General features: G+C 39.8%; 1 protein-coding gene across 4 annotated transcripts in view; it reads left to right on the forward strand.

Moving 5' to 3' along the window:
• The window catches only part of KIF1B (kinesin family member 1B), a 138396-nt gene that overhangs the window by 33736 nt on the left and 78475 nt on the right, over window positions 1–26185 (forward strand). For 3 of the 4 annotated variants that reach the window (XM_028487854.2, XM_028487857.2, XM_028487859.2), the window contains exons 7-12: window positions 1842–1919; window positions 2772–2837; window positions 7559–7634; window positions 11804–11882; window positions 12657–12799; window positions 16759–16892. In XM_028487854.2, the coding sequence (XP_028343655.1) occupies window positions 1842–1919; window positions 2772–2837; window positions 7559–7634; window positions 11804–11882; window positions 12657–12799; window positions 16759–16892 (576 nt within the window). Of the gene's footprint in view, window positions 1–1841; window positions 1920–2771; window positions 2838–7558; window positions 7635–11803; window positions 11883–12656; window positions 12800–13870; window positions 13913–16680; window positions 16893–26185 lie in introns of all 4 variants that reach the window. The other variant, XM_028487851.2, reaches the window with a different exon arrangement.

Consider the following 26185-nt stretch of genomic DNA (forward strand, 5'->3'; position numbering starts at 1 on the left):
CAGTAGTCCCACCCTTTGTCTGCCGGAGATAACATTCCAAGACCTGCAGTGAATGCCTGAAACTGCAGATAGTATCAAAACCTTATATATACTGTTTTTTTCCCATACATTTATATTTAGGATAAAGTTTAATTTATAAATTAGGCACAGTAAGAGATTAATGACAATAATAAAATAGACCAATTACAGTAATATACTGTGATATTGATATGTGAATGTAGTCTCTCTCACTCTCAGAATATCTTATTGTACAAATTTAGTGCCTTTTCCATCTTAACTAAACAGTTATCACACATTGTGATACCTTTTGTAGCTAGAAGTACAACAGCAAAACTAGCATGAATTTCTTTTTCTCTCTTCACAATTTCATGAATAGAAGATTCATTGTTACCGTAGATATTAGCAACCTCAGCATACACTTAAAAGAAGCACTTTACGGCTTCTCTTTGGCATATCCGAATTACCAGCATTACTACTCTTGCGCTTTGGGGCCATTATTAAGTAAAATAAGGGTCACTTGAACACCAGCACTGTGATACCACAACAACTGGTCTGATAACTGAGCCAGCTACTAAGTGACTGAGGAGTGGGATATGCTGGACAAAGGGATGATCACATCTCAGGCATGGACCAGGATAGAGCGAGATTTCATCATGCTGCTTAGAATGACACACCATTTAAAACCTATGACTTGTTCATTTCTGCAATTTTCCATTTAATATTTTCTGACTGCAGTTGACCATGGGTAACTGAAACTGTGGAAAGTGAAACGGTGGATAAGGGGGGACTACCTGTACACCTGTAAAACCAGTACCACAATTCAGATAATGAAAATTTCTATTACTCCCAAAAGTTGCCTTATGCCCCTTCGTAATCTCTTCCACTCTCATCCTCAGGCAATCCCTGATTTGATTTCTGTCACTATAGATTAGTTAACACTTTCCAGAATTTTGTATAAATAGAATCATATAGTACATACTATTTTCTGCCAGCTTCTTTCAACTTAGCATAATGATTTAGAGATTCATCTATTGTTGTGTGTATCCATAGTTCACTCATTTTCATTGCTGATCAGTATTCCATTGTATAGATAGATCACAGTTTGCGCATTACTTCATCTGTTGATGGTCATTTAAATGAACAGTTTTTGATCATTACAGATGAAGATGCCATGAACATTTGTATACAGGTCTTTGTGTGCATACTTGTTTTTTGTTTCTCTTGGTAAATACCTAGGAGTAGGGGACTTCCCTGGTGGTCCAGTGGTTAAGAATCCACACTTCTACTGCAGGGGGTGCGGGTTCAATCCCTGGTCGGCGAACTAAGATCCTGCATGCCACACGGTGTGGCCAAAAAAAAAAAAAAAAAGAATTAAAAAAAAAAAAGAATAAAAAACAACAACAAAAAATACTTAGGAGTAGGATGGTTGAGTCTTACGGTAGGTGTACGTTTAGTTTCTTAAGAATCTGCCAAACTGCTTTCAAAAGCGATTGTAAAATTTTACATTCCCATCAGCAATGTGTGAGAGTTCCAGTTGTTAGAAGCTTCATTTTTAATATGCCATTTAATGGGTTAATGAGTTTTATACATTTTTATGACATAGCGTTTTAAAATGTGTTTCTCCTAAAATTACTTCTTTTAAACCAAGATGATTGCTGTGAAATTTTTTTGCATGCTCTTTAAATTGACTACAGTATGTTTGTCTTATACCACGTATAAGAGGTCTAATTAATATTTTTAGTGTTCTCTATGACTTAATCTTTTAATTTCTTGCCTCTAAATGTTTTCTACTTCAACCGTGCTTATTTTTTAATTGCCCCAGTGTTATTGTTCTTTACCAGGTCAGTAAAATCAGCTTGGTGGATCTAGCGGGAAGTGAACGAGCTGATTCAACTGGTGCCAAAGGGACTCGATTAAAGGTATTTATTTTACCAAACAAATAGCCTAGTCAGTAAATGTTCCTTGGGAATTCCCTGGTGGTCCAGTGGTTAGGACTGCTCGCTTTCACTGCTGAGGTTGTGGGTTCAATCCCTGGTCGGGGAACTAAGATCCTGTAAGCTGTGCAGCGTGGCCAAAAAAAAAATGTTCTATAACACAGGTCAGCAAACTGGCCAGTAGGCCAAATCTGGCCCACTGCCTGTTTTTGTAAATAAAATTTTATTGGGACACAGCTACATCTATTTGTGTATTGTCTGTGGCTGCTTTCATGCTATAGTGATAGGGTTGAGAAGTTGCAGCAGAGACCACATGGCCCACAAAACGTTTTACAAAAAAATTTTTCTGTCTTCTGATCTGTAACTTAAATGCAAAGATATGTTACATGATAATAGTTAACGTGAACTTCATGGTCAAGGTGAAAATTGAATTGTATTTTGAGGAACAGTCAGAATTTGGTTAGATGGAAGTAAGGGACAGTAATGGGAAAAGAATACACAAGATCTAGATGTGAGAACAAGCATGGAGTTTTCTAGAGATATGCTTAACAGGAGGAGAAATTTCATGTCATTGAGATGTCAGAAGAAGGCTGCATCTGTAAGTTTTTGGAGCACAGACATCTTGACGATACTTCGGGACTGTGAGTTAGGCATGTGGTCCTGGCATGTCAACAAGTGGAGAGGAGTAAAGATTGAGGGTTAAAGGAGGTTTTTAGAACTTGTGGTCATAAATAAACAAATAATGCTAGTATATGGTTAATTGTATTTTATGTGTTATATATGATGTGGCAATAGTAGAAATTATCATAATTCTTTTATGTCTGGTGTTGATTTCAGGAAGGAGCAAATATTAATAAGTCTCTTACAACTCTGGGTAAAGTCATTTCAGCCTTGGCAGAGGTGGTAAGTGTTATACTTCATTGCATGAGAAAATTTGTTCAACACATGTATTTGATGATGTTTTATGGTGGCTTATGAAGGATGTTCTCTTGGTCCTTTTATATAATCTTGCCTTTCTCCTTTTAAAGCTTTTCAGATAAGATACTGGGTATAACACACTTTGACTTTGTACTGAAAATAAAAGTGATTAAGGAGAATGAAAGTAAATGTAGATCTGTAAAGGCTAGAATTAAAACTAGGTCTTTGCAAAGACCTAAGGTTTGACTATTTGAGCCCTTATTTTATATCTCTCATAAAAACCAAGTGTAGCATTTATTACATATTCTTTTCTATATGATCTTTTCTAAATAGGATACTATACATTTTAGAGTATTTTGAGCAATATGCCTTGGTGAATGCTGTTGATTTGTGGGCCAATAATAGACTTTAAAAAATAGTTTTATTTTTTCTTATTCCTTAGCTGTGGAACACTAAAGCTGAAACAATTTTTGTATAAGGGGCTTCATTATTTAGGTTAGAAGCTAAGGAACTACTAGGTACTGTGTGCTTTAATTTAGTTTAATACCTCATTTGAATCCCTAAAAAGAATTAAATGTTTTCTTGCTTGTCTCTGAGAAGTCATATTCAATTTATGACTTAAAATTTAAACAAAATATTTTCTATTTGGAGGCTTATCCTGTGTTTTCATTCTCTTTTAAATGCTTTCATCTGTAGGATAACTGCACCAGCAAGGTATGGTGGGGCTTGGTTGAAATGAACTAGCTGTATAATCAGTTGTGATGATTTTAAGTCCTCAGCAGGATATATGGAGGCCTAAGTAGGAATGGGACCTTCAAAAAACTTTTTGTTATTTATCTTCTAGCTCTGGAATTTAGAATTGCTGTTTAGGGTAACCATGAATCATGAGACTACACACCGAAATTAATTTAGGGAACATGATGTGCTTTGGAGAATGAATAAGGGAACAAGAGAGAAATTTGAGGATGCTTCTATATTGTGTTATCTTATGGTGCTTCTCCTAGTGATCTATAAGATTGTCACTGGAAGAAGTCGCCTATAAACCTCTTACAGAGCAATAAAAGAAATTTCTTATGGTACCGTTCTAAAACATAGCTGGCTTCTTGAAATTATTGGTATTATATATATTTTAAACCTCTTTGTATTATCTTGTTTCCTACCATGGAAAGTCATGGATTATTTAATCATTAAAAAAATTTTTTTCTACTGTTTGATTATACATAAAGTGAAGGCTCTAGAATCAAGTTAAATTTCTAACTGTATCTACACAACACATTATTTGCATCCTTATTAATCCAGATACAATAGATTTTTCTTCTCCTTAAATTCTACACAGATATTCTAAAATTTATTATTACTCTTTAGCATAAATAATAGAGCACTTTAACAGTTTGTTCTGAATCATAAGAGTAACATCAGGGATAGAGGCAGTGTCTGCATTGAAATATTTTTAAATGTATAGATTTGTGTATTCTCTACTTCTACAAAAATATTAATAAAACATGCTCTTTTTCTGTTTTCTGTTTTTTTTTTTAATTTTTTTTTTTTTTTTAGTTTTGTTTATTTTTTTGCTTTTAAATGTATAGATTTGTGTATTCTCTACTTCTACAAAAATAAAAATAAAACATGCTCTTTCTCTGTTTTCTGTTTTTTTTTTTAATTTTTTTTTTTTTTTTTTTTTTAGTTTTGTTTATTTTTTTTGCTGTGTTGGGTCTTCATTGCTTCGCGCGGGCTTTCTCTAGCTGCTGCGAGCGGGGGCTACTCGTCATTGCAGTGCGTGGGCTTCTCATTGCAGTGGCTTCTCTTGTTGCAGAGCATGGGCTCTAGAGTGCAGGCTCAGTACTTGTGGTGCACGGGCTTAGTTGCTCTGCAGCATGTGGGATCCTCCCTGGCCAGGGCTCGAACCCGTGTCCCCTGCATTGGCAGGAGGATTCGTAACCACTGCGCCATCAGAAGCCCCTGTTTTCTTTTATTTTTGTAATGCTGCCTTAGATTAAGACATCTCTGGGCTTAGTTGCTCTGCAGCATGTGGGATCCTCCCTGGCCAGGGCTCGAACCCGTGTCCCCTGCATTGGCAGGAGGATTCGTAACCACTGCGCCATCAGAAGCCCCTGTTTTCTGTTTTTTATTTTTGTAAAGCTGCCTTAGATTAAGACATCTCTCTCTTATTTGATATTATACATGTGTGGATATTCTTCACATATCTAATCTGGGTCCCAGAACAATGAAGACTTAAAATTTAGTGATTATTCTAACTTGTCCATTTGCTTATCTGTTAACATCCGTATCAACCAGAAGAAGAGTCCTAGTTTTCTATGTATTTCCCACACTGCTGTATGCCACAAAATTTTGCAAATGATTTTTTAATAATCAGTTTTATAAAACCCAGTTTAGTACTTTGTATCTGTGTCATAAACTGTAACAGATCAGAAATAAATTTTAGTTTTTATGTAACAAGCATGAGTTTTGGTGAATTAAGATGTATTATTATTTCCACTGAGGGGAGAAACAGGATTATTACCATCCATACTTAATAGTATTTCTTTTTAGAGAGGTTAATAATCTAAGTAAAGCTTTTTATGTAAATACTGAAACACTTATTTTGAAAAAATTATGGATGTGAGAACAGGAGATTAATTTGTATGAGAGCAAATAGAGAAGAAATGGCTAAAATTCTGTGGTATTTTCAAGTGGAAAAGATTGAAGTTCTATTTATGCTTCTTCATTTATCTACTTCTTAATTTAGTCTAATTGACAGAAGTGAAAATAGAACATTTTAGAATCTGACACTGCTTATTTTTACAGTACTGTTGGCAGTCACTGTAACTGGCATACTTTAAATCTTGCAGCATTTTCAGTACTAACCACAGGCAAAGTGGAGTGTTTAGGTGCAGTGGGGAACGGAAAGGATAAACTGAGGTTTCAGGCCCCAAGAATTTTGTAGTGGAGTGAAAGTCGCACTCGGCTGTGAATGACTGAGATGGTTAATTCTCGCTAAAGGTCTGTGTAATTTAGAAATAGAACCTGCTGTGGAAAACGACTTTGTAATTGGTGGAACGTGTGTCTGTGGGTGGAGTGGGATGACATGGAATTCAAGTGCCAACTTGCCTACTTCCTTTCCTCCTCAGCAAACCAGAGTCAGCTACTTAGTACTATTTTTCTGAATACCCATGCTTTAGCATGAAGTAGATCATCCTTAGTTTAATGTAACCTCAGATTATACCAGGAATGGATTATAAAACTGCCTATTACTGGGGAAATGTTGATCAGTGAACTCTGGCTTTCCCCTTAGTAGCTTCTTTTTTTTTTTTTTTAAAACGTCTTTACTGGAGTATAATTGCTTTACAATGTTGTGTTAGTTTCTGCTGTATAACAAAGTGAATCAGCTATATGTATACATATATCCCCATATCGCCTCCCTCTTGCGTCTCCCTCCCACCCTCCCTTTCCCATCCCTCTAGGTCCCCTTAGTAACTTCTTAAATTGTCACGACATAGTAGTCAGCCAGCAGATATTGGAGTAGCTATTATACACAAAGCGTTTGCATTGTTCTTTACTTTCAGAGGATGTAATTTCCTCCATTTCAGCACTGGCTTTGCGTTGGTGCTTTTTGCTTTATCCTGTGATAATGAGAAGGGACATGGAGGGAGCAGTACAAGTAAACTATTTTTTTTTTCATTTTTATTGGAGTATAGTTGATTTACAATGTTATATTAGTTTCAGGTGTACAGCAAACAAGTAAACTCTTGATAAATATAGAAACTTTATCTTGCAGTCTTTTAAAATGTCCAGATTAGCAAATTACATCACTTTCTTAGACCTTTTCACTTTGAGTCCGAATTCTAATGCTTGGATTTATTTTGAACATAATTTCCTTTTAAAGAAACCAAATGTGTATTAATATACAAGAGTTACTAGATATGCAGTATCCCACTTGCTGATTTGGTGGTTGGCCAAGTATATTCATTAACTAAATGAGTTGTTCCTACACATCCAACCTGGAACACACAGGATTCATCTTTACCCCTCTGCAAAAGTAAAAATTATTATTTGAGGATTGGGTATTAGATGATATTAAGGAATTACTGTTAATTTTGCTAAGTGTGAGAATGGTCTTATAGTTACTTTTTCTTTTTTATAAAGTCCTTCTCTGTTAGAGATATGTACCTGAAGTATATTTAAATGGAATGTTGGATTTGCTTTAGAGCCCTACATGAGACAGGGTATTAGATAATAGTATTGTATTGGTGTTAAATTTCCTGAATTTGGTCCTTGAACTGTGACTGTGTAAGAGAATGTCCTTATCTGCTGAAGTGTTTAGGGATAAAAGGGCATGGGGTCTGCAGTTTCCTCCAAAATGGTTCAGGAAGAAGAAATGTAGAAAAGTGTTTGAGTGATAATTGAAAAGTGATTGACAAAAAATTGATAATGGTTGGAGCTGCATGATGGATATGTGGTAGCTCATTATGCTACTCTCCAAACTGATGTGTATGTTGTGAATTTTTCAAAATAAAATATAAAAAAATTATTTTTTGATGAGCTTTGGGTATTGTGAAGAACTGAAGCTGTGAGTGTTAAATTTCAACAGTGATGACATCCTATTGTAATTTAATTTACTTGGGAATTTTAGAATGGTTTGCCTTTTGTGTGAATTATTCCTCGCTAACAACGCTGAGAGGCTAAGGCCATTTCTTTCTGTTTAATAGAGTAAGAAGAAGAAGAAAACTGATTTTATTCCGTACAGAGATTCTGTACTTACTTGGCTCCTTCGAGAAAATCTAGGTATGTTGATCCACCAGTGTGTGGATCTTTTTAAAGCTGTTTACTGATTATGTTTTGTGGTTAATTGTCCTGTATGTCTGTTGTTTGAGAAGAAAAATCTCTATTATTAATTTAAGTGCTCTTTCCTTTTTTCTCTTGATTCAAGCTGGTTGGATTTGCTCACCTTAATTTAATTTAATTTAATTTTTTTGTTGTTTTTTCCTACTGTTTTTTTTTTTTTTTCGCGGTATGCGGGCCTCTCACTGTTGTGGCCTCTCCTGTTGCGGAGCACAGGCTCCGGATGCGCAGGCTCAGCGGCCATGGCTCACGGGCCCAGCCGCTCCGCGGCGTGTGGGATCTTCCCGGACCGGGGCACGAACCCGTGTCCCCTGCATTGGCAGGCGGACTCTCAACCACTGCGCCACCAGGGAAGTCCTTTCCTACTGGTTTTATTGATATATAATTGACATACGGCACTGTATAAGTTTAAGGCATACAGCATAATGATTTGACTTACATACATCATGAAGTGATTATCACAGTAAGTTTAGTGAACATCCATCAGCTCATATAGATTAAACAAATTAAAGAGATAGAAAAAAATTTTTCTTGTGATGAGAACTCTTAGGATTTACTCTCTTAACTTTCATTTATAACATAGTGCAGTGTTAATTATATTTATCATGTTGTACATTACATTCCTAGTACTTATTTATCTTGTAACTGGAAGTTTGTACCTTTGGACCACTTCATCTAATTTTCCCTCTGCCCTACCCCCTGCCTCTGGTAACCACAAATCTGATCTCTTTTTCTGTAAGTTTGTTTGTTTGTTTGTTTTTGAAGTATGGTTGACCTACAGCACTATGTTAGTTCCTATTACACAATGTAGTGATTTGGTATTTCTGTACATTTCAAACTGATCATCACACAAGTCTAGTTATGTTATCATACAAAGATATGATTGTAGTTATTGACTGTATTTCCCACACTGTACATAGCAATCTATATATATGGATTATTGTAAATTACTGATCTCTTAAGTTCATGCATTTTAACAACTCAGCCTTTTTACCACACATCCCCCCGGCCCCACCCCCTCACGTTTAATGTTTTGGCATCATATTTTACATCTCTTAATTTGTGTATCCCTTAATTACTTATTGAGGATATAGATGATTTTACTACTTTTATCTGTTAACCTTCCTACTTGCTTTATACATGGCTTTACTACCTTTACTGTATATTTAGCTTTACCAATGAGATTTTTCCTTTTGTAGTTTTCATGTTTTTAGTTGTGGCCTTTTCTTTTTTACTTAGAGAAGTCCCTTTAACATTTCTTGTAAAACTGGTTTGGTGGTGCTGAACTCCTTTAGCTTTTGCTTATCTGTAAAACTTTTGATACCTCCGTCAAATCTGAATGAAAGCCTTGCCAGGTAGAGTATTATTGGTTACAGGTTTTTCCTTTTCATCATTTAAAATATATCATGCCACTCCATTCTGGAGAGTTTCTGCTGAAAAGTCAGCTGATAGCCTTATGGGAGTTCCCTTGTAGTAACTTGTTGCTTTTCCCTTGCTGCTTTTAGCATTCTCTCTTTATCTTTAATTTTTGCCATTTTAATTATAATGTGTCTTGGAGTGGTCCTCTCTGAGTTGATCCTGTTTGAGACTCTCTGTGCTTCCTGGACCTGGATCTTTTTCCTTTCCCAGGTTAGGGAAGTTTTCATCTATTAATATCTTCAAATATGTTCTCTCCCTCTTTTCCTTGTGCAGCCCCTGTCGTGTCATGTTAGTATACTTGATGTTGTACCAGAGGTCTCTTAAACTGTCCTCATTTCTTTTTATTCGTTTTTCTGTTCAGCTTTAGTTATTTCCACTATTCCATCTTCCAGTTCACTGATCCATTCCTCTGTATCATCTTATCTACTGTTGATTCCTTCTAGTGTATTTGTCATTTCAGTTATCGTAGTCTTCATCTTTTTCTGGTTCTTCTTTGTATTTTCTAGCTCTTGTTAAAAACTTCTGACTTCTCACTCTGTTGATTCAGTCTTCTCCTGAGTTCTTTGAACATCTTTACAATCATTACCTTGAACTCTCTATTGGGTAGATTGCCTGTTTCCACTTAGTTCTTCTGGGGTTTTATCTTGTTCCTTTGTTTTGAACATATTTCTCTGTTGCCTCATTTTGCCTAATTTGCTGTTTTTATTTGTGTATCTGGTAGGTTGGTTATGTGTCCCGACCTTGGAGAAGTGGCCTTTTGTAGGAGTCGTCCTATGCATTCCAGCAGTGCACTTCCCTCTGGTCACCAGAGCTATATACTCTAGGGGTACTGCCTATTTGGGCTGCGTGGGTCCTTCTCTTGTGGCAGGCTGACTACTGTGGGAAGTCTGGTAGGCGTGGCTGACCCCCGGTCCGGTTGGTTTCCAGGCCCTGCCTTGTGTGAAGGCTGCCAAACATTGGTGGGTGGGGCTGGGTTCTGGAGTGGGTGGTTACGGGGCTGGGGGTCCTGGATCTGTTGTTGATCTGCTGGTGGGTAGGGCCAGTTCCTGACAGGGCTGGCTGCAGAGCCTGGAGTGTCCTAAAACTGGTGTTGGCATGCTGGATCCTGGGGCTGGATCCTGGGGCAGCTGGCTGAAGGGTCCAAGGTGTCTCAGAGCTGGTATTGGCCTGGTGGCAGGTGGGACTGGAGCCCAGGGCATCCCGGGGCTAGTGCCAGCTCACTGATGGACAGAGCTGGGTTCCCAGGTCTCTGGCTGCAGGGCCTTGAGGGTCTTAAAGCTGGTGTTGGCCTGCTGGTGGGCAGGGTTGGGGTCCAGGGGATTCTGGGGCTGGTGCTGGCCCACTGGTGGGTGGAGCTGGGTCCCAGTGTCCCTGGGGCTAGTGCCAGTGCGCTGGTGTGCGGGACAGGGTCTTGGGCCCTCTGGTAGACAGGGCTGGGTCCCGGAGTGGCTGTGGGTTCTGTGGGTCTTAAGGCAGCAGACCTGCTGGTGGGCAGGGCCAGTCCTAGCACTAATAAGCTAGAGGGAGAATTCCAAAATGGGACTTGCCTGTACCAGTGTCCTTGTGATAGAACGAGCTCGCAAAATTGGCTGCTGCCAGTGTCTGTGTCCCCAGGGTGCACTTCTGCCTCTTGTCCTCCAAGATCAGCATGTGGGTCTGACCCAGGCTCCTTTCAGATTACTGCTTCTGCCCTTGGTCCTGGAGCGGGTGAGACTTTGTGTGTGCCCTTTAAGAGTGGAGTCTCTGTTTTCCACAGCCTTCTGGCTCTCCCAAAAGTAAGCCCTGCTGGGCTTCAAAGCCAAACGTTCTGGGGGCTCATCTTCCTGGTACAGTAGCCTGATGGGGGGCCCAGGCCCCTTGCTCTTTGGGGAGAACCTCTGCAATTGTAATTATCCTCCCATTTGTGGGTCGCCCACCCAGGGCTGTGGGTCTTAACTATCTCTGCCCCTCCTACCTGTCTCGTGATTCCTTCCTTAGCTGCAGAAGGTCTTTTCTGCTAGTCTTCCGTTTTTTTCTCATCAGTAGCTGCTCTGTAAACAGTTGTACTTTTGGTGTGCCTGTGGGAGGAGGGAGCTCAGGGTCTTCCTGCTCCGCCATCTTGGCTACTTCCCTGGATTTGCTCACCTTTAAATCAGGGTTTGCTCCCAAATCTCGTTTACTTCAGGACATGAACTGTGAAGTAGTTATCTGACCACACACACCTGCTTCAAACTGTTGTTCCTTCTTCCTTTTTGAAAACCCCATGCTCCTTTGATGCACATAATTAGATATTACCAGCCCTTACTCCTCTTTGTTGATGTTTTCCGGCCTTATTGCCCTTCATTCACTGTTCCTGTAGCCCTTTTCCCTCATTCTTAATGAGAAGGAGATAGTGATTAGCTGTGTCACATGTTGCTGATAGAAGAAGTGGCTGAGAATGGCCTGTTGTGCTGTCCATGTTGCCAGTGACTTTGACATCACTAAGAATGGCCTTGGTGGAGTGTCTGGGATCTTAATGGGAGTGAGAACAGGGAAACTGGACACAGTACATCCAGACACTAAGATGTGCATATAACAGTGCCTGGCGTGGGGACAGTCCAAAAATCTGTTGATTAAATCTTGGGATCTGAGATTGTGCTGTCTGATTTGACACATTCAATAAAATTTTTTCTAAAATGTGTATGGTTTGAGATAATTATGATTCATCTTTTTAGGTGGCAATTCTAGGACTGCAATGGTTGCTGCTCTGAGCCCAGCAGATATCAACTATGATGAAACTTTGAGCACTCTGAGGTACTCCAGTTTGATTTCAATAGCTAAACAGAACACAGTGCTACCATAGTCATCTTGTTACGCCATGGATTTTCATGTGCTATGTGGGTGGTCGCTTGAGTAAACAATGATCCATCCCTCTCATAACAGGGGAAACATGGGGGAAAATGATTTTTATTATAATAGAGTTTACCTGTTTATAGTTTTCAGTTTCATTGAGAAAGGCAGGAACTTTTTCATAGGAAAGATATTAAATTTGCTCTGGTGAGATTTTTGGATAACTTTTAGATAATAGTAGAACTTTCTTACAATATTTATTTCTATAAAAAGAAGTGTCCCCTTCTCATGTTTGTCATTATAGAAATGCTCACATCATAAAAAGTAACAAAGTTATGAGTACATGTAATATTTTAAAAATTACTGACAGAATGTTTACTAATAGGGTAGTTTTATATATGAATAGGTTCCATTACTTTAATCTGGAACTTTCAACTCTTGTCTCATTAAAGACATTTTTGATGTAATGGAAGAAACACTATATGGTCTAATAAATTAGTTTTGAGTCCTCTCTCTGGTATTTATTTCCTTTGTGATCTTGGGGAAATCACTTAAATTCATTGGAGCCATTTTCCTTATCTTTATAAGGTACTGTAAAGCTTTCTACAAATGTATTATTATTAAGGCTCATAAAATGTGTAAGTACTCAATCTGTTTGATTTAGAAATAATGGTATGTTACTTATGAGAAGTAGAGCATTTGAGGAATGGCAAAAATGTGTTTTCTTTTTGGATCTAGATATGCAGATCGTGCAAAACAAATTAAATGCAATGCTGTTATCAATGAGGACCCCAATGCCAAACTGGTTCGTGAATTAAAGGAAGAGGTGACACGGCTGAAAGACCTTCTTCGTGCTCAGGGGTTGGGAGATATTATTGATAGTAAGTGAATTAAGGATCAACACAAAATCTATTCCTTTCCTCTCAAGGGCTCTTAAACTTAGAGTTAAGGAACTTGAGGCAGCTAGATGGTAGAGCAAGAGTTTTTTGTTTCTTCTTAACTTCTTAAAAAGCCCAGTGAGAGTAGTTCCCTGGTGGCTTAGTGGTTAGGATTTGGGGCTTTCACTGCCATGGCCCGGTTTAATCCCTGGCTGGGGGACAGGTCCCGCAAGACCTGTGGCCAAAAAAAAAGAAAAAGAAAACTCATTGAAAATGATCTTAGAATTCCTTTATGTACCATGTACCAGCTTATCCGTTTGAACTCGTGAAATTACTTCTTAAAACGTAATATATCATTATTTGTATTTTTATTAGATTTCTGTTTCAGATCAGCAGTGAAGTTTATTTGGAATGTTAAGTTTATTCTCACTGAGAAATTAACCACTTCATAAAACTGTTACTTAAAATTTTTGTTTTTGTGTTATGGGTTTCTCTAGATTAATGTAGTAGTAATATATATGTAAGAAACCCACCATTCCGTCACCTTTCAGATAAGATTCACCTTTGAGTGGTTGCCCCCCTAGAAAATGATTGAATGCCCCCCAACTCACTCCTTAGGAACTTATGAAGGGGAAAATAACCAATTCCTGTCAAATTCAAGAATTAGACTTCCAGAGAGTCTTACAATGTTGTCTTAAATTGAATCTTTTTTAACCTCAGTGATCTGCCTACATAATGTCTAATTAGAAGTTCTTCTAAGTGAGTTAACTAGATCATTCAGGTAGAATAGTATATGGGTTTATTTAATAAAGCATATTTTTATTTTTTGAGTGTCAGATTAATATTATATTGTTTGCAATTCTAATAAGATTTTCAAGGCCTCTTCTAGTTTAGTTCTTCTTACTGATTAGCACCTGAGTCTAAATGAATACATACAGTTTGTAAAATGATAATATATTATTCTAAGTGTCAATTTTTTCACCTTCCCAAATGCCAAATACTGCTCTGTTCCCTCTGTCATTGCTGAACCTGAACTTTGACCCTTTTTGTATTTTCCCTCTTGCTTACCTTCAGCTGATCCATTGATCGATGATTACTCTGGAGGTGGAGGCAAATGTGTGTATTTCATGTACTGGGTGTTTCCAGCACTCTGACTTGCTAATCTGCCTCTGCTGGATCAGCCTTAAAATGAGCTTTGCATGCCAGCCATCCTAACAGGGAAATCCCAGACAGAGCATACTGTAGATTCAGAAATGTTCCTATTTTTGCCCTTTTCCATTAGCAAAGCAAGTTTTGCTGAATTTCAGTTTGTGGCTTGAATAAAGTCGAGAGGCTTAAAAACCTCTTGCTGCTTCTACTGTTCAGTTTTTCCACTTAAATATGATTAAATTGAATCCAAAGTCATACATGATGATGATAGTGGTGATAGCAGCTCACATGTATGGAGTGTTTAGAATGTGCCAGGACCTGTTCTAGGTATCTTGAATATATTATCTCTTTAGCCCTGTCAGTGACTCTGACAAAGCTCCATTTTGCCAAGGAGGACACTGCTGCCTGGAGTGGGTACTTTGCCACTAAATGAGATCCCGTGGTTTCTTTGTGGTCAGACTGCTGGGTAGTGTAACGCAGAGCCCTTATTTTCAGTCATATTAAGCCTTTTTTGGCCTCTTGATCCTTCAGGTCCTGATTATTTATTAGGAAAATCCTTTTAAATTAGCTGTATAATTCTGAGCCTTAGTGTATATATAATTGAAAACAATCACTTCTAGTTGGCCAAATCTCCATAACTGAGTAGCTTTGTGAATGTTGGATTAGCACTCACCTGTGCTTATGCTAAGTTGATTTCCTCCATATCTTGGGCCTCAGCTTACTTGATGGTTAGGTAAACTTTTTTTTCCCTTTTTCATGAATTACAAATTAAATTTAAAAAAACTTGGGTGTCTAAAATGTGTGCTTGAAATGAGGACATTTTATAAAGGATCACACCTCATTACCCGCTGCATATCTGTCATTATGTTGGCAAGAAAGTAATTTCTTACCCTTTTGAGATAATTCATCAAGAAATTATTAGAATAAATTAAGAATCTTGATTTTGGGGGGTTAAGTTTTAGATTTTTATTGATTTGTTTATTTCTAACGTAGGGCATGTAACAAGGCTTGGTAGACAGTGAGGCAATACATAGGAGAAACCAAAGGTAGCCCTGGCTGCTGTGATGAGGTTAAGCCTTGAAGGCACTATAACATCCTAATCCAGAGTGACTCTTGGACTGGAACAGCTCTGTCTGAGATTTCCGAAGCCAACTGACACTGGTGTGGGAAAGACACTCTTTGTTCTTGCTTTTGTGCTCCAGGTGATGCTGCTGCCAGCTTGCTGCCTCACTCTTTTCTGAGCAGTTGTGGAATCTCCCACAAAGCTATGCATGACTAAGTTTTAATTCTGTATCTGTGTAGGAAAGCAGCCTTGACTACTTCTAAGTTTCAGTCACTACCCTTAATGCCTTTTAGGGCTTGCATGTGTCAGTTGGACCTTCTAAACTCCATCCATCCTATTCTTTCCCACCTTGCTGCCATCACCAGATGGCTAACTTTTTTGCTCCAGTTCCTACCCACCTTTTAAAACTTGCTTGTTTTCCTGTGTTCTATATTTGCAGATGGTGGTTTTCAAACTGTCTTGAAGCAACTGCTGGTTTTAAGGGGCTTCAAGAACTCGCTTTTAAATTCTACATGGGTAGACCCAGAGAGAGCTAATAATGTTTTTTTCTGACTCTTTGTGTTGATTCATATTATATCCTTTAAGGAAAACTTATTTAGTTTTGATATGAACTTTGAGCAATGTAGATTTTCTTACATTTAAAAATGAGCTAATTTAAAAATAGGAATGCACCAATACCTATGGATTTCCTCTGGTGCCGATTTGAGAAAGATGACTAATGAAGAAAAGTACAAACAGCAAATTAATGAATTTGTTGTTTATGGCTCTTTTTACCAAAACTTAAGTTTAAAAGCAAAACTTAGAGCTCTATTAAAGACCTTAGTAAATGAAAGTATGTCCCGAAAACTTGCATTCCATACTAGGAACTCAGCTCCCCAATGACTCATGGTCATTCGGTTAGGCAAAGTGAGAGTCTTACTTAAATTAGCAGATAATCAGCCTTAATTTTTGCTTGCTCTAGTAGATGAATGTAAGCTACACCAAATTCAGCAGTTTGCTAATTGTTCATCACTGGTGAGGTAATCAGCCCTAAGTTCTTAACCAGGACTTATACAAGATCCCTGTAATTGCTACGATTACCTCTCCTTTTTTTAAAAGGCATATTTTAAAAATCCTTTTTAGCATATAAAGAACACTACTGAGCACTCAGATTTTTGTTCTAACGTAACATTTTCTTGGGAATTTTTGCTGAATGACATAACATACTGCGCCAGACTGATATGCATTGATATTGATAAATAAATGATCATCTTTTTTCCCTTACTGTTACAAACTACTGGGATTTTAAGAGTAGTATAAACCTAAGGCGTTGTAGATTTGGAGCCATAGAAAGGAATACAGGAAGGTAGCATGGCTGTTTAGGGGGAGAGCCTGAGCTGTATCCTTTGAGGCTCTGGTTACCCCCTAACACATACAGTGTTAACCCACATTAGAATTTTTTAGTTTCTAAATTCAGAAGTGGTTCTTAACTTCTAAAATACCAGTATTAAAGACAGACATGTTTTAGAACTGCCATCTAGAACAATTATAACTTGTCTTTGTATCATAACTTGTCTTGGCCTTGCTGCTTTAATGCTGTCCTTTCTTACACTGGTGTTCCTTCCTGTCTTTTTTCTTCTCCTGCTCCTTTCCCTCTTTACTTTTTCTGCCTTCCCTTCTTTCTATCTCCCAGATCTGAAAGATTTTCAGAACAATAAGCATAGGTACTTGCTAGCCTCTGAGAATCAACGTCCTGGCAATTTTTCCACAGCGTCCATGGGGTCCCTTACTTCATCTCCATCTTCCTGCTCACTCAATAGTCAGGTGGGCTTAACATCTGTGACCAGTATTCAGGAGAGAATCATGTCTACACCTGGAGGAGAGGAAGCCATCGAACGTCTAAAGGTAAGTAGTAACTCAGATTCAATGAAAGGTATTCTGTGTAGCTCTACAAGGCAGAGTTAGGACTAAAAATCACTGAGATTCTGGTTCAGCATATGGAAGAACTTTCTGACTCTCAGAGGTGTCCTGAAGTGGCTGCTTTGTAAGATAATTTTCACCAGAATACTTGAGTCTGACATGGCCAGGCAGGGGTGGGAGGGAGAGATGCATAGGCAGATTAAGTTGGCCAGGCCAAGTAACTGATAATTAGATATGTCCATTAGTTCTGAGGTAGTTTATAAGTCACAGTGAAATTGTTTATTTAGAAATTTCACTGGAAACTAATTAAACATTTGGTTTATTTTGAAGATGGAATTCTGTATAGGTCCCTGCTTCTGTTGGTAAAATGTATAATCAAAAGAAAGTTTGTGCATTCGAGTAGCTGTACCAGGTTTATTCAGAGACACGTGAAATGATATTTTCTAGAAGTTCACAGAAAGCCCTGTGAGCACCGCTGTGGAAGGGCTGCCCCCTCCCGTGCTGGTGCATTTGGGCTCGCGGATCTTAGTGCTGGTGCCCGCACTTGAGTCCTGCGTGCGCAGGTCACTCGCCATGGCACCCAGCTTGGCTTTCCCAGCCGGTTGCTGGCTCTGTCAGGTACTTTCTGTCTCTCTCCATGAATATGAACGTTAGGAGCAGCAAAGCCTTCTGACTCATAGGTTCTTCCTTCCCCCTCGGTGACTACAGTGAGAGCAGACAGTTGTCACATGTGGTGCCATCCATGAAACCACTGTGACAACAACACAAATGCCTTTTCTTTCCCTGCTTCCAGGATGATAGTTTTATCCATACCTTGTGGCCTTTGTATTCAAGAGTACTGGGGTACATATACATATATCCCCATATCTCCTCCCTTTTGCGTCTCCCTCCTACCCTCCCTATCTCACCCCTCTAGGTGGTCACAGAGCACTGAGCTGATCTCCCTGTGCTATGCGCTGCTTCCCACTAGCTACTTAGAACTTAAATTTTTAAAAAAAGAGTACTGGGTAGGAAAAACAAGGAGAGCAAGGAAACTTTAAGGGGCTGGGGAGTTGCCGTCCTCTTCACATTGCACTCAGCGTTCTCCACCATGGCTGCTCATTCAAGGACCATTGAGAATAGTGACACACTTTGACAGGTTAATGATGGAAAAGGTTTGCTGAACCTTTTTGCTAAAAGGGAATTTAGCTTGATAATTGAAGATGCTAGAACATTCATTTTGGTTTGCAGGTGAGGCTGAAAAAGATTTTATATGAAGAATGGGCTTCTGCTTCTTTTTTTTTTTTTTTCTGTACGCGGAGCACAGACTCCAGATGCACAGGCTCAGCAGCCACGGCTCACAGGCCCAGCCGCTCCGCGGCCTGTGGGATCTTCCCAGACCGGGGCACGAACCCGTATCCCCTAGCATCGGCAGGTGGACTCTCAACCACTGCGCCACCAGGGAAGCCCCAGCTTCTGTTTCTTAATCAGCCTACCTTTTCCTTGGCATTTCACTCACTTCTAACATAAGGTGCTTCAGAAACAAAAGTAATCTTGTTTCTTCCTTCAGAACTTGTTAGTGGAAAGTGGGTGAAATTCTAAAATACCTGGCAGAGGGACAGGGAGTGAGAAACCTTTTCATTAAATATTGCAAAGGAAAGGATAATTTCTGCTATTGTGAAATTGACTTTGAAATTTTACTAAAGATGTTCGTGAAGCCCTACGCAAGAAGGCTTTTATTTCTGTATTTTATCATAATAGGCAAAGTTGCTGTGTAGGGTTCTGTTCAGTCCAGTGGGGACATGCAGAGGTTCTGTGGAAAGGAAAAGTGAAATCTTTCATTTACTATTCAATATAAAATGTTATTTTTCTTTGGGGATTTTGAATCTTACTATTTGAATCTTACCTTAGTGTACAAATGAGATTACGTTCCCTTTAACACACATCTTGATGTAGGAAAAAAAATTCTTCCCAACTGCCAAGTGGAACCAACTGAAAATAATGTTGAATGTTAGGAGTCAAGATGTGGAGCAGACTTTTTAAGCATTAGGTCACCCAGTATCTTCCAGATAGTCTCTAGGGATAACACGGCCATTATGCAAGGAACCCTCCCCCCAGTCTCCCTACTTCCCAGCAAAAACAAAACAATACTGTATTGCTTTTATCAGAAAATAAATTTCTGTTTTAATTCTCCTTTAAGCCAACCTAAATGACATCTTCCATTTTCCCTAGCTTTAGAAAATAGTTTCTTTATGGTTTTGCATTCAATCTTGTTTTTTAATGCAGTATGGTAGTTTACTGAAGCATAAGCGCCTTAGTTCGACTCCTATTTTGTGAATGGTGAGAGTTCATGTCGGCAGACCTACATTTTAATGCTGCAGGCAGATAACATCTTGTGTTCACAAGGCAAGGCAGTGTTTGTATGATAGAAATGCCTGAGAATTTCTCATTTTTGGACTGTTTCATTGTTGAGTGTGAAGGAGTGGCATTCCTAAGACATGACACTGTAGGAGAAAAATACTATACCTAATGGAAAACAGTAATACAGGAGGTTAATTCATTTTCCTAACATTTTATGTCCCTTTGCTTCTCTTTCCTTTTAACTTTAAAAAAATGATCAGTTGGTAGAACACTTTTACATAGGGAGTTGCTATTGCTTCGTTCATTGAATAGCCTATTTCCATATGGAAGAGACCCGTGTTACCCCATCATAAATATCTTGAGCCCTCCACAAACCTCTGGCAATAGAGAGTAAAGTGTAATTGCTTTCAGTTTTTAGTTGCAGCTCAAACTGAGTTGAAATGTTGTCTCCTTGATTTGGATTCCGACTTAATAAGGTTTTAAATATGTAGCTACAGTTACTATGTGGTGCCTCTGGTGTTTATTAGTCTGGCATCAGTGTCAGTACTGTGAGTGCCATTGCTTAGGCTTAGACTATAAATATCCACAAATATCCATTACAGAAGCATGCAAGGGTAAATGCTGTGCTGGGCGGCCCGAGGGCCCCACGCTTGGAGCTCACTTATGACGCATGCTGCGTTCAGTACAGTAAAACCCATCTGATGGCTTCAAGGAATGTTCCATGTAGCAAGCATTTAACTATTTAAATACCACAAGTTAAACTGTAATTTTTTTTGGGGGAAATATTTCTCACTTGTTCTGTGGACTTCTCTGCCACCTTAACTGGATCATGATGAAGTAATTAAATTGTATTTAGCATTATGAACATAGTTATTAACCAGTGCTGTACAAATAGCTAGATATAGAGATCAAAGTGAATGACGCCTGAGCCCAACATTCCTTGGAGCTTAAAAAAATGTTCTTGATGTCACTCTTCTTCAGAATTTTTTAATGTACAGTACCTGCAGGAAGGAAGGACCCTTAAAGAGTGTCCTCTTGACTCATTTCTGAAGCATGAATCCCAATTTCAGTTTAATCTTAAAATTAGGTTTCTAGAATGAGGTGTGGGCAGCACTGGAGACCAGCGTGCCAGGCCTGCCTGCAGAGTAAGTTGATGACTCCGACTGAAAGCTGTCTGCCTGTTGGCATCTGGCATCTCTATTTTATTTATACTAAGTTTGTTATTCAGGCTTGAAGAAAGAATATTCCTCACTCTTTCTTAATTTATGGTGAGCTATTTCGTAGAATGTTTTCTTTAAAGGCTGTTGATTCTGCCTTAATTGGAAAACAGAACACACAGGAAACCCAACTATAGACCTGGCTCAGGGAGAAGTGGGGCCTCGGGATAATCACTTAGTTTCTCTGGTCCTCAGTCTCTATATTTCTAGAATGTTTCTGGAATAAATGGCTTTTTCTAGCCCTGAAGTTTAGCTAAATGACACTCAATATTGTTTTCTGTAACCTTTCTTCAGAGTTTAAAAAAGTAACTTTCTAGGGACTTCCCTGGTGGCACAGTAGTTAAGAATCCGCCTGCCAATGTAGGGGACATGGGTTCAATCCCTGGTCCGGGAAGATCCCACATGCCGCCCAGCAACTAAGCCCGTACACCACAACTACTGAGCCTGCACTCTAGAGTCCATGTGTCACAACTACTGAGCCCATGCACCTCAGAGCCCGTGTGCCGCAACTACTGAGCCCACATGCTGCAACTACTGAAGCCCTTGCGCCTAGAGCCCATGCTCCACAACAGGAGAAGCCACCGCAGTGAGAAGCCCGCGCACCACAACAGAGTAGCCCCCGCTCGCTGCAACTAGAGAAGGCCCACGTGCAGCAACGAAGACCCAACGCAGCCAAAAATAAATTAATAGAATTTTTTTTTTTAAAAAAGTAACTTTCTAGACAACATAAAAGTTGCAACTTTTAAGCCCTAAAGAAAAAGGAAAGTATATTGTACCTTACTCAGCTTACTCATTAACTTTTCTACAAGGAGCTCATATTCTGATTTACCCTCCAGGCGGTGAGTAAAATGAGAGAGGTCACATTAGAGTTGGCAACAAGATGGTAAGAGGATTCCTAGACAGTAACTTTGCTTCCTTGGGGTGAGTTTATAGTTGCCCCAAAATAGAATAGCTTTACTACAGCTGGATTAACCTCTGCTCTGACACACTCTTTTTCTGAAGATAACCAACCAGGAAAAAAATATTTTAAGTATCTCATAGGTCAGATGGGTTCAATCCCTGGTCCGGGAAGATCCCACATGCCGCCCAGCAACTAAGCCCGTACACCACAACTACTGAGCCTGCACTCTAGAGTCCATGTGTCACAACTACTGAGCCCATGCACCTCAGAGCCCGTGTGCCGCAACTACTGAGCCCACATGCTGCAACTACTGAAGCCCTTGCGCCTAGAGCCCATGCTCCACAACAGGAGAAGCCACCGCAGTGAGAAGCCCGCGCACCACAACAGAGTAGCCCCCGCTCGCTGCAACTAGAGAAGGCCCACGTGCAGCAACGAAGACCCAACGCAGCCAAAAATAAATTAATAGAATTTTTTTTTTTAAAAAAGTAACTTTCTAGACAACATAAAAGTTGCAACTTTTAAGCCCTAAAGAAAAAGGAAAGTATATTGTACCTTACTCAGCTTACTCATTAACTTTTCTACAAGGAGCTCATATTCTGATTTACCCTCCAGGCGGTGAGTAAAATGAGAGAGGTCACATTAGAGTTGGCAACAAGATGGTAAGAGGATTCCTAGACAGTAACTTTGCTTCCTTGGGGTGAGTTTATAGTTGCCCCAAAATAGAATAGCTTTACTACAGCTGGATTAACCTCTGCTCTGACACACTCTTTTTCTGAAGATAACCAACCAGGAAAAAAATATTTTAAGTATCTCATAGGTCAGTTTGTATTTCATAACTAATATCAGAGTGGCGTGTGGACCACAGTATATATAATAAGCACTAGTCTTGGTGCTGTGGTTTGGACATCCTGTTATCCTATGCCTTTCTTTTTGAAGTTGTCACTTTGAGAGTGTAAAGGTTTCTATCCAGCTGTCTTTAATTTAATGTTTTAATTGAAGTATAGTTGATCTACAGTGTTGTGCCAGTCTCTGCTGGACAGCAAAGTGACTCAGCCATACACACATAGACATTCTTTTTTTTATATTCTTTTCCATTATGGTTTATCACAGGATATTGAATGTAGTTCCTTGTGCTATACAGTAGGACCTTGTGCCAGGGAAGTCCCTATATACTTTTTTTTATATTCTTTTCCATTATGGTTTATCACAGGATATTGAATGTAGTTCCTTGTGCTATACAGTAGGACCTTGTTTATCTATCCTAGATGTAATAGTTTACGTCTATTAATCCCAAACTCCCAGTGCTTCCCTCCCCCATCCCCCTCCAGCAGTGTTTAATAAGCTTTAAAATCTTGTAGGTTATGGTGGCAGCTTATATTGTGCTTGCCCTTTTATAGTCATTTGCAGAAGCAGTTAATGCTATCCTGTTTCAGTTGTTGAATAACTTTTTTGGCATGTTAGAGGTAGGCTGTTGACCACTCGGCACCTGGCACACTTCCTTCCCTGGCCATCTCACTCCTTACCGTAACCATATGGGATTTTCTTGGCTGCTGGCCCTCTAACGGGGCTTGTTGGTTCCTCACTCAGCAGTGGAGTGGCATATGCACTGCATGTTATTCATTCCTATTGGAGGACTGTGTAGAGATGCCGTTCAGGGGGCTCTTTTAGTCTCAGCCTCTGTGTGTGCTTGGGGGTTGATGAGAGCCAGTTTAGGCGATTTTGTCTCTACCCTCCTGCCTTCCGCTGCCGGCTTGCTCTAGCTTCTCCCACTTTGTAACCAACTCATTTCTGAGTACCTGTTGCGTGGTCCGCTTTATATTCACCTTATGACGCCCAGGCCTTTTCTAACTTTTTTTTCTTTAATAAATTTATTTATTTATTTTTGGCTGCATCGGGTCTTTGTCGCTGCGCGCGGGCTTTCTCCAGTTGCGGCGAGCGGGGGCTACTCTTTCTCGCGGTGCGCAGGCTTCTCATTGTGGTGGCCTCTCGTGTTGTGGAGCACAGGCTCTAGGTTCACGGGCTTCAGTAGTTGTGGCTTGTGGGCTCAGTAGTTGTGGCTCGCGGGTTCTAGAGCACAGGCTTGGTAGTTGTGGCACAGGGGCTTAGTTGCTCCGCGGCATGTGGGATCTTCCTGGACCAGGGCTTGAACCCATGTCCCCTGCATTGGCGGGCGGGTTCTCAACCACTGCGCCACCAGGAAAGCCCCTCTTCTAACTTTTATCAGTTTTGCTCTTTGTCTAGCTTAGCCTGTTGTTGTTATTGTTCTTCTCCTCCATCATCATCATCATCATCATCATCACGCTCTCCTGTTTGTTTCTTCTGACTCCTTGAGTCTTTACTCGGCTTTTTTTGGTTTTGTTTTGTTTTAATTAATTAATTAATTTTATTTTTGGCTGCTTTGGGTCTTTGTTGATGCGCGCAGGCTTTTCTCTAGCTGTGGCGAGCGGGGGCTACTCTTCGTTGCGGTTTGCGGGCTTCTCATTGCGGTGGCTTCTCTTGTTGCAGAGAGTGGGCTCTAGGCACACGGGCTTCAGTAGTTGTGGCTCACAGGCTCTAGAGCGCTGGCTCAGTAGTTGTGGCGCATGGGCTTAGTTGCTCCGTGGCATGTGGGATCTTCCCGGACCAGGGCTCGAACCCTGGTGTCCCCTGCATTGGCAGGCAGATTCTTAACCACTGCACCACCAGGGAAGCCCTACTCGGCTCTTTAACATGCAACCATGCCTCATTCCAGAAAACCAAGTGCCAGATGCCTCAGGGTTTATTGTATTACATATTCACAGTTTCTTTCTATGTAGATAGTTATGTTTTGGGATCTCAGAGGCTTCATACCATAGCCCGGTAAATGAATTATGCAATGAAATATTTTGTGAACTGTTAAGACTTCTCATCCTGAATCACTACCACTACTATTATCTCATCATCATTATCATCATTGTCATCTGACTTTCTAATTTCGTATCCAGGACTAGCATTTTCTCCTGCTTTTTGCATGTGCTTAACTCCCTTTTTGGTACCCCTCTCCCTCCATTTTTTGCCTGGTCAGTTCATTCTCAGTATGAGTATCACTCAGCCTTGACTCATCCACCCTCCAGCAGACCTGTGAACACTTCAGTTGTAGCACTTAGCACACTGCCCTGTTGTTTTTTCCTACCATTCCCATTCACAATCCTCTAACATGCTGCTCTAGCTATGCTGTTGTTCCTGGAAAGTGCCAGGCATTTCCTACCTATTCCCTCACATACCCATGCTCTTCCTTTGTGTCTGCCTATGTAGAACCTTGTCAGTGAGCTCTGTCCTGACAACCCCACTGCAGATTGCTCCCTCCCCCACCCCTCCCCCTACGTTCCTCTTTTCTTTGCTTTATTTTTCTACAAAGCTCTTATCACTGTCTGGCATACTATATACTTGACTTACTGATTAAAATGGATTGATTCTCTGAGTCTCTTTGCGAGAATATAAGCCTCCTGAGGGGCAGGAATTTTGTTTCCTGCCATATCTCTAGTTGCCTAGAGCAGGGCTTGGCATGTAATGGAGTTATATGTAATTACTGCATGAATGAATGATCAGTTACTTCCTTCTCTCCCTGGTATACAGTAAGCTCCTGAAATCAGGAAACACGTTTTAGTTCTTATATTTCTGGCATATAATAAACACTCAGCAAGAGATTGGGAAGTTGTCACTCGAGTGGCTGCATGCCTTCACATGAGATTAATATTAAACCTTTCTATATCGGGAATTGGGTTGTGTTCAGAGGGGTATTGTATGGTAAGGGAGGAAAAATATCTTTCCTTTTACCCCTCTAGGTTCTTGGCTGGGGCCCCAGATTAACAAAAGGCAGATTAACAAGAGACAAGCATACAAATTTATTTAGTATTTGTTTACGTGACATGGAAGACTTCATAAGGAAACGAAGGCCCAAAGAAGTGTTAAACATGAACATTTTTATGCTGGGTTTGGTGAAGAGTGAAAAGTTGTGGGAATATGTGATAGAACAAAGGGGGATGTGAGTTAAGAGTATAGGCACCTCGAAGATATTGCAGGTTCAGTTCCAGACCACTGCAGTAAAGTGAATATCACAATAAAGTGAGTCACACAAATTTTTTGGTCTCCCGGTGCATATAAAAGTTAAGTTTACACTATACTGTAGTCTATTAAGTGTGCATTAGCGTTATGTCCAAAAAAAAACCACCTTAATTTAAAAATACTTTATTGCTAAAAAGTGTTATCATCTGAACCTTCAGCAAATTGTAGTAGTAACATCAAAGATCACTGATCACATATCACCATAACAAATGTAATAATAATGAAAATGTTTGAAATATTGCAAGAATTACTAAAATGTGGGCTTCCCCGGTGGCGCAGTGATTAAGAATCCGCCTGCCAGTGCAGGGGACACAGGTTCGAGCCCTGCTCCGGGAAGATCCCACATGCTGTGGAGCAACAACGACTGAGCCTATGCTCTAGAGCCTGCGAGCCACAACTACTGAAGCCCGTGCACCTAGAGCCCGTGCTCCGCAACAAGAGAAGCCACTGCAATGAGAAACCCGCAAACCACAATGAAGAATAGCCCCCACTCGCCGCAACTAGAGAAAGCCCGCACGCAGCAATGAAGATCCAATGCAGCCAAAAATAAATAAATAAAAATAAATGAAAAAAAAAAAAAGAATTACCAAAATGTGACACAAGAGACACGAAGTGAGCAAATGCTGTTGGAAAAATGGTGCTGGTAGACTTCCTCGATGCAGCGTTGCCACACACTTTCAATTTGTAAAAAATGCCATACCTGAGAAGTGCAGTAAAGTGAGGTGCAATAAAACGAG

This window comes from Physeter macrocephalus, chromosome 3, assembly GCF_002837175.3.
Source record: "Physeter macrocephalus isolate SW-GA chromosome 3, ASM283717v5, whole genome shotgun sequence".
NCBI lineage: Eukaryota > Metazoa > Chordata > Mammalia > Artiodactyla > Physeteridae > Physeter > Physeter macrocephalus.